The 12,524-nt window shown below is 46.1% G+C and overlaps 1 protein-coding gene across 1 annotated transcript in view; it reads left to right on the top strand.

Moving 5' to 3' along the window:
* The window catches only part of ADAMTS17 (ADAM metallopeptidase with thrombospondin type 1 motif 17), a 386,843-nt gene that overhangs the window by 234,825 nt on the left and 139,494 nt on the right, over positions 1–12,524 (top strand). Inside the window, exon 13 of the mRNA XM_058294624.2 lies at positions 8,083–8,249. Coding sequence (XP_058150607.1) covers positions 8,083–8,249 — 167 coding nt within the window. The remainder of the gene's footprint in view (positions 1–8,082; positions 8,250–12,524) is intronic.

Consider the following 12,524-nt stretch of genomic DNA (forward strand, 5'->3'; position numbering starts at 1 on the left):
ATATTTGTTACAAACTATGGAAGAACATCATCAGAATGTTAGTAACTATAGCCTGTATCTTACATTTGGTGTATTCCCCCCCACACCCAATTATTAACACCGTGTTAGTATTACGTATTAGTTTCTGTTCATGAGAGAACATTCTCCTAGTTGTGCTGCTACCCACAGTCCGTCTTCCACCACTGCCTTCACTGCGCTATACAGCCCCATCTCAGCACCCCTTCTTAATGTTATAGGTATCGTAGTAATATAATTACTTTGGTGTATTTGCTCTCTGGTTTTCACTTTGTCCTTCCCACTGAGCATGGGCCATGCCTGCTTTGGCAGCATCTTACCTTCGGTGCCTACAGTGAGCAGATACTCCCTGTTTTGTGCTAGAAAAGCAACCTCCCTGCTCTCTCAGTGCCCCAAAATGCATACCTAATATCATATTTATTTTCTCTCCAGACACACAGATTATCATAAATGGATATGCCGGGAAGGTAGGTTACCTTCCCTGGTACCCTCTGACCTCAGGGAGGCCCAGCTCTTAAAAGAACAGCCAGGGCATGTGGGCCAGGCCCAGTCCCAGGCCTGCTCCCTCCACCATCCCCCTAGACAGCCTGCATCTGCCCTTCCCCAGTGAGGGTGTATCCCCCAGCAGAGGGGCTCAGGACCATCCTCAAGAACAAGCTTCAAAAAACACAACCAGCTGTGTTTATCCCCGAATGAGAGCATTGGCATGTTTCTGCTCCCTAATAATATCTCTGTGGTTAAGTTAGATCTCTTTGCCATCACACTGCAGCTCGATTTCCTGTTCTGAACAGAAACAACCTGCTCTTTCTCCCCTCATAGTTCTCCAGTCTCCCCTTCACGTAGGCACCCCCAGGCTTTGTGGGGTGCTTCCAGAAGAGGAGCAGGGCAGGGGCCATCTTTATGAAGTCCAGACATCAGGTTGCGGGCTGCTTTGGCAGTAGGAACCAATATGATCTACACAAAACACAGAGGATGGAGGTCTCCCAGGAGACAAGCTCCCACCTAAACAATATCCTCTCCCTGTCCCATCCCTTCAGTCCCCAGGCTTGCTGCCTTTGAGATTTCATGGTGGGGTTCAAATCTCACTTGCATATGTGCATCTCAGGTTTGGACAGGGCTTGTGACCCTCTCCCTACCCCCTACACTTCGTTTTCCTGGCTCCTTTCCCCCATCCTGCAGTTGCTTTATTCACTGATCCAAAATATTGGCAAGAGTCCCCATCCCACTCCCACCTTCCCTTTCTTTTTTTCTCATCTTAGTCTTTACAGCTATTGGGACTTCAGTTCTCACCAGCTGACACCGAGGCCTCAGGGACCATCCGTGTTTTTAAACCAGCTACCTAGGCTCATCCAAAATTTCCTGCCATAATTTGGGTAGCGGGCAGTGGGAGTCCCCTCCAAAGGGCTGCAAGGTAGAAAATTCCTCTTTATCTACGATTCTGGTGTGGCAGTTTGAGATTATTTATGAATCCCCAAAAGAGAAAGATTATGTTTGTAAACTAATCGACTCTGGGTGTGATACCTTTGATTATGTTGGATTCAATTGAGGGGCCCTTGATTAAATTTCTTGTTAAGATTAGGGCTCTGATTTGACCACATCAGTAAGGTGTGACTCAGGTTGAGTCCCCACTCCCTTGGTGGGTCTATATAAATGGACACTGACTCAAGAGGACAGATGGAAGAGGAGAGAACTTTGTCATTTTTTATTCTGTGGCCCCAGGGAGAGACAAGCCATTTGCCTGATAGCTTACAAAGACTGGAGAAGGAAGCCAAGACTAATAGAGAAAGCCTGGAAAGAAACAAGCCCTAGTCCAAGAGAGAGGGAAGCCCTGAGAGACAAGCCCTATACCAACCTGCAGGTGAGATACAGGAAGCACCAAGAGATGAGCCCTAACCAGGGGACAGAAAACTGGAAGCCCAGCAGAAAGGAGAGACCAGGCAAAGACCAGCGACCATCTTGCTTCAACACGTGGCAACTGACTTTGGTGAGGAAGCAACCTTGAGTTCGGCTTTTTAGGGCCTTGTAACTGTAAGTTTTACCTCAAATAAATACCCTTTATAGAAGCCAACAGATTCCTGGTACTTCGCATCAGCACCTCTTTGACTGACTAATACATCTGGGTATCCCGCTGGAAGGACTGGGGCAGAGGTTGGGGAGAAACTGCTCAGATGCTTTTGTATGAAAAGCTAGCTGTGTCAAGAAGAGAAAAGGATGAGAAAGTTAGCAGAGTATAATGTGGAGAACGCACTGGGGGTCAGTATATGGTGTCACTATGTGAGCCCCAGAGAGGAAACAGCAAGCCTTCCAAAGTCTCAGGGGAGGACAGGCTGGAGTGAATTTATTTGCCAGAAATTATATTTTGCCTCCATGGTGAAACCAAATGTGACAGTTTGAATATGGTGAATCCCAAAAAAAGATGATGTTCTTAAACTAATCTATTCCTGTGGGCGTGACACCCCTCGATCGTATTAGAGTCACTGTAGGTCACTTGATTAGATTGCTTTAGATTGGATGATGTCAGTGACTCAGGTTGAGTCTCCACCCTCTTTCTGGGTCTGATATAAACAGAGACAAAAAGAGAGACAGACAGAGAGAGAAAGGGAGCTGCCATTTTGATACTGCTATGTGAGAAAGAGGACTACAGGAAAACAGTGAAGCCCTAAGAGGCTGAGAGAGGTCCTGGAGTCTGGAACCCACAGAGTATAGAGACACAGAAGGAGGCCCCCATGGGGCTGGGCCCAAGGAGCAGCTCAAGACCGAGGAGATGAGCCCTACCATATGCCTGATCGCCAAGTGGCAGGACACTAGGGTCAACAGTAGCTGACTTTGGTGAGAAAGCATCTGTGATGGTGCCTTGATTTGGACATTTCACAGCCTTTGAGCCACAAGATTTTACCCCAAATAAATCCCCTTTATAAAAGCCAACACGTTTCTGGTGCTTTGCATCAGCAGCCCTGTGGCAAACTAAGACAGCACCATATGTGTGTTTTAAATGTGCCTGCCAGCTGGCATCGTATGGATAGATTTTTTTAAGCCTAAATCTTCTTCCGTCAAAAATCAGTTACACGTGCACCCTGTATACCTTTCAAAGGAGGCCTGAATATAAAGACATCCATTGCCCTGCATCGCTCCTGTAATCCCATTGCTTTGCCCACTCCCTCTTCAGGTCATGCAGTGAAAGGGTAGAAGCTGGGACGCAGGTGCTCCCCTGGGTTCCCTGGGTCTCTGGCTGGTAGGTGGGTCTGAACTGGAAGTGGGACCTGAGTGCCTTCCAACTGATCTTCATGGAAGAGTGCAAGGCAAAAACCTAAAAGAGCCAAGTGCCACCCAGCCATCATCTCTCTCTTGTACCCACCTCACTTCTATGTGTCCATCCATGTGCAGGCAAAGGGGCAGGTCTGCTGCTGCATGATCCTGTAAAGGTAGCAAACTACTGCTGCTCCCCTGCTCTGCCCTCAGTGTGCTGGAGGCTCTGCCAGTCCTGGCTCTTTAGGGCCTCCCGATTTGAGGAGGAACTCCTCTTTCCTGCCCCCTTCTAGTTTCTCCTCCCAAAGCCTTGCTGCCTTATTCTTCTCCTTATTTTTAAGTGTATTTGTTAAAACATAGCATACAGTTCAGTGCACACGTGGTAGCAAGTGGTGCCCTGCTCAGCACTGTTCATCGTGGTCCAGGGTATGTTTTGGGTGCTCATGTACACACCCATGTCTATGCAGCTGGGCATGGAGTCACCAGCCCCTAACATGCAGGTGACATGATGAGAATCCACCAGCTTGCCCAAGTGATTGTGCCATTCACGCTGCCCTGAACAGCTTCCACTTGTGCCCCTTCCTCACCAATGCTTGGGATTTCTGGTTGTGGTGGACTGAATTATCCTTCAACCCTCCCCCCGCCAAAGATCCACTCTTAAACTTAATCCCTATGACTGGCGTCCTTTATCAGCTGAAGAAATTCAGACACAGTGAGTCAGAGAAAGCCACAGGGAGACACCAAGCAACCAAAAGTTAGAGGAAACTGAAGAACAGAAAAGAAGAGAGAGAGATGGCCAGGTGATGGCAGAGATGCAAGTCAAGGAACCCCAAGGATGGCAGTAAGCCAGCACCAGAATGCCACAGATTCCAGGAGACAGCATGGCCTTGATTTTGGATGTTAGCCTCTGAAACCATGAGCCAATGAAGTCATGCCATCAAGCCAACCCATTTGTGTGGGATTTGTTGTAGCAGCTTGGTAAACTTAGATACCAGTCTTTGGCCTCTGTGGTGGGTGTGTAGAAGAATCTGGTGGACGTTATCTTTTGCATTTTCCTCCTACGTAACAAGGTAGAGGATCTATTTATGTCTTTACTTACCATTCAGATGCCTTCTCTGGGTCACTGGGTTTCCTATCTGAGCTTTTCGCCTTATTCATGTTTAGAAAGTCCTAGAGGAGTAAAAATTAAAAACCAGCAATTGATACTGGAGAATGCATCAACCAATGTAAATTGCATCCTGGATGCCCATCAGTGGGACAGGCTGCCTTTCAGGTCAGCAGCCCCTGCCAGGTGGCTGATGCTCTACCTAGGAGAGCTCATCTGTCATATTCCATCTATCTTGCTGCCACTCCTTCCTCACCCTTGAGCAGGGGATTAACCCACTGCATCTTCAATTTCCTCTTCTGAAGGATGCAGTAAGGACCCTGTTGTGAGTCTCTGTGTGCATCCAACCAAGCCAGGGTGACTGAGAGCCATTATTGGAAGCCATGGTGCAGGTTTTGTCATTGCCATTGATTTGAAAACAACTCTCTCCTTGAAGCTTTTCACTCATGTCCTCAGGTGACCATCCCACATTTTGGAATGAGATTTCAACTTGCTGATACATTCCTTTCCTTTTCTGTGTGGCCACATAGAAAAGATGGAGTAAAGAATGCAGATCTATCTTTAGCTCTCAAAAAAAGGACTTTCTTATATCGTGAATTCTGTCCTTTTAATTGTCCTTCATTTTAGCCATGTCAACTTTGTTTCTTTTGTTTTGTCCTTCCTAGATGTCTTTTTCCTTATGCTCTCTGCGTGGCTCAAAGGACTTTCCGGGGTGAATGAGAACCCCAGCCCTATACTCTCCAACTCTCTTAGGGCAGATTCTCCCTTCTGTGTGCAAACTCTGCATTGCATCTCTCCTGAAGTTCCCTTGTCCATACAACTCAAGCTTCACCCAGTCAGCCTAGAAGAGGTTCTAGGCAAGTCCGGTCCCTCCTTCAAGTCCTTTTCCCACAGAACTTGTCAGGAAGTGTCCCTGTCAGCCTCACCCACCCTTTCCTGAGGAACTTCCTTCTGTCTCACCCATGCCCACATACTGTTGTCTCGGGACCAGTGTCCACCCAGGAGGCCCTAGCTGAAGTCACGGTCTCTCAGTCACCCTCAGAGGACCTGCGCCATAGGGACCATCACAAAGAGGGAGCAGTTGAGTGTGGTCTCTGACCCTGCCCTCAGAGAGACACTGGAATTATTTGGGTGGCGACATGTTGGAGTGGATTGCTTCTCTCCTTTTCCCATGCTGTCCAAATGGTGACCCAAGGGAAAACTGGAAACATCAACTCTTTGGGTGATTTTTAGATAAGCTCTGATAGTATTGTTCAGTTCACTCCAACTGCCATTTATTGATCATTGTCCTGTACAAAGTGCTCTGCCAGAGATGGCAGAGGAATGGTCACAAGACAAGAACCCAGCTCTCCATTACACAGGGCTGATGATAAGCATCAGAGCAGAAATGCACACAGGGTTAGAAGAGCTCCAGATAGGAAAAATGGGCTGCAGAGAGGAGGTGGCCTCAGGGGTGGGCAGGGAGTTGGGGGTGGAAGTGAACTGGATAGGGGCTGCAAAGGAGCCTGGTTATGAGAGAAAGTCAGAGAAAGAGAGGACAAAGGGTAAACAGAGTTTGAGAAGGAGGCCGGCTGAGGGCAGCCACATGGTGTCCTCCAGGCAGCCCCTCCCAAACCTGCTTTCTGCTGGGGCCAGGGGCTCTTTATTATCACAGTCTTGTCCCTGCTACCTGCCATCCAGCAGACAAGATGGTCACAGCAGGTGGACCAGCCAGACATAAATCTGCTAAAAGGAAGCTTGATGATGGTGATGCAGCAGGTACAAATCGCATCCACACCACAAGATGGAAATACAGCTTCCTTTATTTTTCTAGAAACCTACCTAATTTGCATGGTTGAACTCCGTTCTTGGGTTTATAGTCTACATACAAGGACTGGTCCTTGTTTGCCACCTGGCCCTAGAGAACCTACTGTTCCCCTCATCGCCCTCTGGTCCCCAGTCATGGGAGCCCGTGTGTTGTCATGGAGATGTCCCTCCTGTTGGCCCACCTGGCTCCTCAGAGCCATCCCCTCTCTGCTCCTTCAGTGCTGTGTTTTGCGACTCAGGAATCCATTCATCTATCTCCATTGTACCAGGCACACCTCTCTTTCTCAGCCTCGGGCTCCTGGTGAGGTTGTCTGAGGTTCCACCTACCTATTCAAACCACACAATCATTTTTCTGAGGTCCAGCTGCCTCCCGGGCACTCCAGGCAGGAAACAGAGCACCAGGCCCCTCTGTTCTCAGACCCCATTAGCCCTCAGGAGGTTTGGCTGTTTCCCCTGCACTTAACTTGGACATAGGACTAAGGGGCCCTCCCTCTGGGTCTATAACTGGTGTCTCTCCTCTCCCGAGGCCTCCCCCACCCGCCGGTGAGGGGATCGGCTTCTGCCATGGGTGAGGTGCGAGGGAAGCCTTTCTTCCTACTCAGGAAGGTCTTTCCAGGGCCCTGTGTAGACCAGCACTGGGCAAAGGACAGCCTGCGGGCCACATCTGGCTCACCACCTGGTACTGTCAACGAGGTTTTACTGGAACACAGCCACACCCAGCCTCGTCCATTCTGTCCGTGGCTGCACTGGTGTTACCATGGCAGTTGAACAGCGGCAACAGCTTCTGTAGGGCCTGCAAACCCAAAATATTCCCCCTCTGGCCCTTTATAGAAAAAGTTTGCCCTGGTGTGTAGACATTAGCGACACAAAAGCAGAAGCCCCTCTTCCACTGTCATTTTTCTCCCCTAAGACAACAATCACAGATGACCTCACTGTCTGGGCATGAGAAAAAGAAAGACTGAAAGTAAAACAGGTTTAACACGTCAAAAATATTAACCTGCCAACAGGTGTGTTCAGTTGGTGAAATCTTATTGAGCTGGATGCTTAGGGTTTGTGCTCTTTCTCTCTTGTGTGAAATACTTCAGTAAAAAGTGCAGTGGAAAGAACAAAAAAATAGAAATCTTAACCTGTCACAATGATCTTGGCATCATGCAGATGACAGGTCAGAGGTTGTCCAGGTCTGAGGCCACCCCAGGGCCCCATGGGAAAGCTGGGCAGAGGGGCCCGAGGTCCTGACCCTCCACTTTGATGACCCTCCCATCTGGGCTCTGCCAGTAAACACAGCTGGGGGCTCCAGAAGGGCCTAAAACCAGTCTCAGCCAGAGCCTCGACTCTATGTGGTCTCACGTTTGCCTGGGGAAAAAGTGGTAGAGCTGGGACTTAACTGGTCAACTCTAAAGCCCTGAAATAAGGGACACGATACTTCTGACTCTTCTTTACAAAGAAACTATGAGCCATTTTTTTACTCCTCCTGAAACTTCATGACCTCTAGAGTATTCCTAGGAGTCTTTTAAAGGTCTTCATTTCATTGAAGACCAAAACAACTCTCTCCCCCACCCCCACCCCTGGGAGTTTCAGTGTTACAGCCAAGTTTTAACATCAGACAAAAGACTCCATTTGTAGATTACACTGAACTGGTACTCATTGTATCCAATTTCCAGGCGGTCTTGACTGACACTTCCTGGATGCATTTTTTCTGGCAGCTCCCTTAAACACGCCCTCAGCATGGGCCTGGGGTTTCTGAAAGGTGGCTTGGAAAAGCAGAAGGGACTGCTTTGGGAGCCTCGCCCCACCCACCCCCTTCTTCTCCTAGCCAGAGAGGGAGAATTGGAGCTCCCCGCTACTTCCTCCTGTCCCTGCATCTGCCTGCCCCATCTACTGTTAACAGATGGGATGTGCTCTCCCCCCAGCCCGGGGCCTGGAGGCACGCACTGCGGAGGAGCCAGCGTGGAGCACACAGTCTGCGAGAACCTGCCCTGCCCCAAGGGCCTGCCCAGCTTCCGGGACCAGCAGTGCCAGACCCATGACCGGCTGAGCAGCTGGAAGAAGGGCCTGCTGACTGCGGTGGTGGTGGACGGTAATGGCATTGGCATGTCCTGACCCTCCTCCCTTCTCCCCCAAGAGCTTAAAAACCTCTGCGGAAACGTACAGGGTAACCCCCCACTTCAATCCACCGGTTCTGGGTTAGTACATTTAGATTGAAGTCTGGGTCCTGGTGGAGGTCAGGTGTGACGCAAGGGGAGACAGAGGCCATTGTGCATGAGAAAAGAGAGATTGTTTCTCATAAGTCCCAGAGAGGGGAAGAGGGGTGAATGGGAAACGTGATCAGCTCTCATGGCTCAACTAGCGGGTGGGGAGCATACAGGCAAAGCGAGAGGGACCCGTGGGTTGGTGCTTTTATTGTGGTCCATGGGTGGGAGTTAGCAGATTTCCTGCGGGACTCAAGTTTGAAACAAAGAGGCATGGAAAGGAAAAGGGACTGGGAGTTCGAGGGTGGTGTGGATGGCAAAGCTACCATTTGGGCCCAGCTGGGGTTTGGGGTGAGGTGTGTGGGTGGTGGGGTTTGGGCTCTGGGGGAGATTCTGCCCCAAGCAGCTTATTGACTAGTCTCAAGGTTAGTGTGGAAGCAAGTGGCTTCACCAAAGAGAGATGGATGCACCCAAAAAAACTTTGATGGTTACAGCAATCCATATCTCCTTGCTTTGGAATCATTCGTTTGGAGGATTGTGGCAGTTTGGATGGCTGATATATTTACCTCCAGGGGTGTGGCATTATCGAGCCAACACACACAGCACTTGGGGATATTGGTTATCACTTGTAAATGTTAATAAACAGTAAAACCCATAGCTGGAAGCATTTGCATAGCCATTTCCCCTACTCTTCAGGGGACAGCAAGGAGGAAATGTTGGAGGGTTTTTGGAATCTAAGGCATTTGTTGAAAATAACTTGGTTATATTATAAAACACCTTGAACTCTTGAATCATTTTATAAGTTGATTTTGCCCAATTCGAATTATTACTATACATGCAGCAGGAAGTGGTTCTTATGGCATAGAGACTCCCCACTCCCACCCACCTTTTGGCCAGGAGGTAGTCTAAGGATAGGCTGTTATCCAAGACTCCCTGGGTGAGGGAATCTAGTGAGGTTTTTTGTAATTTTTTTTAATTTGAGAAGCTGTAAATTAACAAAACAATCATGCATACCATAAAGAGTTCCCAAACATCACCCCACTACAAACACCTTACACTGTCATGACACATTTGTTACAAATGATGAAAGAATATTTTTATAATATTCTGCTTTTCATAGTCCATAGCTTTTATTTGTTGTGTTTTTCCCCAAACCATCCTAATTTACAACATGTATTAGTATTTGTTATAGCTCAGGAGAGAATATTCTCATATTTGTACTGTTAGCCATAGTCCATTATTCACCTATGGTTTATTGTGTTTTATGGTCCCCTATCTTATACAGTCCATCCAAGGTGTACATTCACTGGCTCTCAGTTTTATCACAGAATTGTGCTGTTGTCAGGTCCGTCCATTTTAGAATGTTTTCATTAATCCAAAAAGAAAAATCCCATACCCCCTTATATCCCCCATTATTGACCCTTACCATAGAATAGTACCTTCTTTGCCTTGCTACAAAAATATTACAATACTACTGTTAACTCTAGTCTATACTTTAGCATTAGTTGTATTTTCTCCATGTAGCTCCATATTCTTAACACCTTGTAATAGAGGAACACTCTTGTATTTGTACGGTTAACTAAAATCATCATCCACCACTGAAATCTCTATGTTATACAGTCCCTAGATTGTCCTCTAACTTTGTTTCAATTGACATTAACCTCCCTAGACTACCCCTTTCAGTCACAACCACATTTATAAACCAGCAGTGTTGATTTGCTCACTATAATGTGTTTCCATCATCAACTCTAACCATTTCTCCATATTTATAACCCCCTTATTAAACATTCAGCATCAACACCCCTCTCCCTACTCAACCTGCTTTCCATCTCCTAGTAACCTATACTCTATCCTTTAACTCTATGAATTTACTAATTGTATTTAGTTCATATTGATGAGACCATACAATATTTGCCCTTTTCTCTCAGGCTTAATTCACTCCACACAATGTCCTCAAGGTTCATTCATGTTGTCATATGCATCTCAACTTCATTTCTTCTTACAGCTGAATAGTTTTCCTTCATATGTATATACCCACATTCATTGGTTGATGGACATTTGAGTTGTTTCCATCTTTTAACAGTTCTGAATAATGCCATTATGAACAATTGGTGTGCAAATGTCTGTTCACATTCTTGCTTTCAGTTCTTCTGAATATGTTCCTAGTAATGGAATTACCAGATCATATGGCAGTTCTAGATTTAGCCTCCTGAGGAACTGCCAAACTGTCTTTCAGAGAGGCTGTACCATTTTACATTCCCACCAACAGTAAAGGAGTATTCCTGTTTACCTACATCCTCTCCAGCACTTGTAGTTTTCTATCTTTTTTTAAATAATGCACATTCTGTAAGGTGTAAAATGGTATCTCATTGCAGTTTTGGTCTGAATTTCCCTAATTGCTGGTAATGTTGAGTGTCTTTTCATGTGCTTTTTGGCCATTTGTATTTCTTCTTTGGAAAAATTTCTGTTCAAAACTTTTGCCCATTTTTAAATTGGCTTGCTTGTCTTTTTTTTTTATCCCCCCACCCCCTGTTATTTTTGCACTCGCTGTCTGTTCCCTGTGTCTACCCACTGTACATTCCCCTGTGTCTATCTATCCTCTCTTCAGGCAGCACCAGGAGTTGATACTGGGACTTTCCAGAGTGGGAGAGAGGCGCTCTATCTCCTGTGCCACCTCAGCTCCCCAATCTGCCATGTCTCCCACTGTCTCTCCTCTGTGTCTCTTTTTGTTACATCATCTTGCTGCGCCAGCTCTCCACACATGCCAGCTCTCCACACGGGCCGGCACTCCTTTGCGGACCAGCACTCCTGCATGGGCCAGCACACCGCATGGGTCAGCACTCCATGTGGGCCAGCGTGCCTTCACCAGGAGGTCCTGGGAATCAAACCCTGAACCTCCCACATGGTAGATGGGAGCCCAATCGCTTGAGCCACATCTGCTTCCCAGTGTTTATCTTTTTATTGTTGAGTTGTATGACCTCTGCCTTTTCACGTTCTTAACAATGTCATTTCAAGTGCAAAAGTGTTTCATTTTGAGGAGGTCCTATTTATATTTTTTCTTTCCTTGCTCATGCTTTGGGTGTAAGGTTTAAGAAAACAAGGTATTGAAGATGTTTCTCTCCATTTTCTTCTAGGAGTTTTATGGTTCTAGCGTTTATGTTTAGGTCTTTGGTCCATTTTGAGTTGATTTTTTTAAGGTGTGAGAAAGGAGTCCTCTTTCTTTCTTTTGCGTATGGTTCTTCCAGCACCATTTGTTGAATAGACTGTTCTGACCCAGCTGGGTAGGTTTAATAGCCCTGTCAAAAATCGCTTGACCATATTTGTGAAGGTCTGTTTCTGAATTCTCAATTCAATTCCATCGGTCAACATATCTATCTTTATGCAAGTACCATGCTGTCTTTACCAACTGCAGCTAAGTAATATGCCTTAAAGTCAGAAACTAGGAGTCCTCCAACTTTGTTCTTTTTAAAGATATTTTTGGCAATTTGGGGGCCCTTACCCTTGCAAATGAATTGGATAATTGACTTCTCCATTTCTGTTAAAAAAGGCTGTTGGAATTTTTATTGGGATTGCATTGAATCTGTAAATCAGTTTAGGTAGAATTGACATCTTAATGATATTTAGTCTTCCATCCTGTGAACATGGAATGTCCTTCCATTTATTTAGATCTTCTTTGGTTTCTTTAAGCAGTGTTTCATAGTTTTCTGAGTACAGGTCCTTTATGTCCTTGGTTAAGTTTATTCCTAAATACTTGATTATTTTAGTTAATTTTATAAATGGAATTTTTTTCTGACTTCTGCCTCAGATTATTCATCAGTAATATATAGAAACACAACTTATTTTTTGCATATTGACCTTGTATTTTGCCACTTTGCTCAACTCATCTGTTCTTGTAAATTTATTGTTGATTTTTTGGGATTTACTAGGTATAGGATCATATCATCAGTGAATAGTAAAAGTTTTACTTCTTCCTTTCCTCTTTGGGTGCCTTTTATTTCTTTTTCTTGCTTAATTGCTCCAGTTAGAACTTCCGGGACAATATTAAATAACAGTGGTGACAGTGAACATCCTTGTCTTGTTCCTGATCTCAGAGGGAAAGCTTTTAGTCTTTCACCATCGAGTACAATGTTAGCTGTGGGTTTTTTCAACTTTACCATGTTGAG

The sequence above is a fragment of the Dasypus novemcinctus genome, chromosome 3, assembly GCF_030445035.2.
Source record: "Dasypus novemcinctus isolate mDasNov1 chromosome 3, mDasNov1.1.hap2, whole genome shotgun sequence".
In the NCBI taxonomy this organism is placed as follows: Eukaryota; Metazoa; Chordata; class Mammalia; order Cingulata; family Dasypodidae; genus Dasypus; species Dasypus novemcinctus.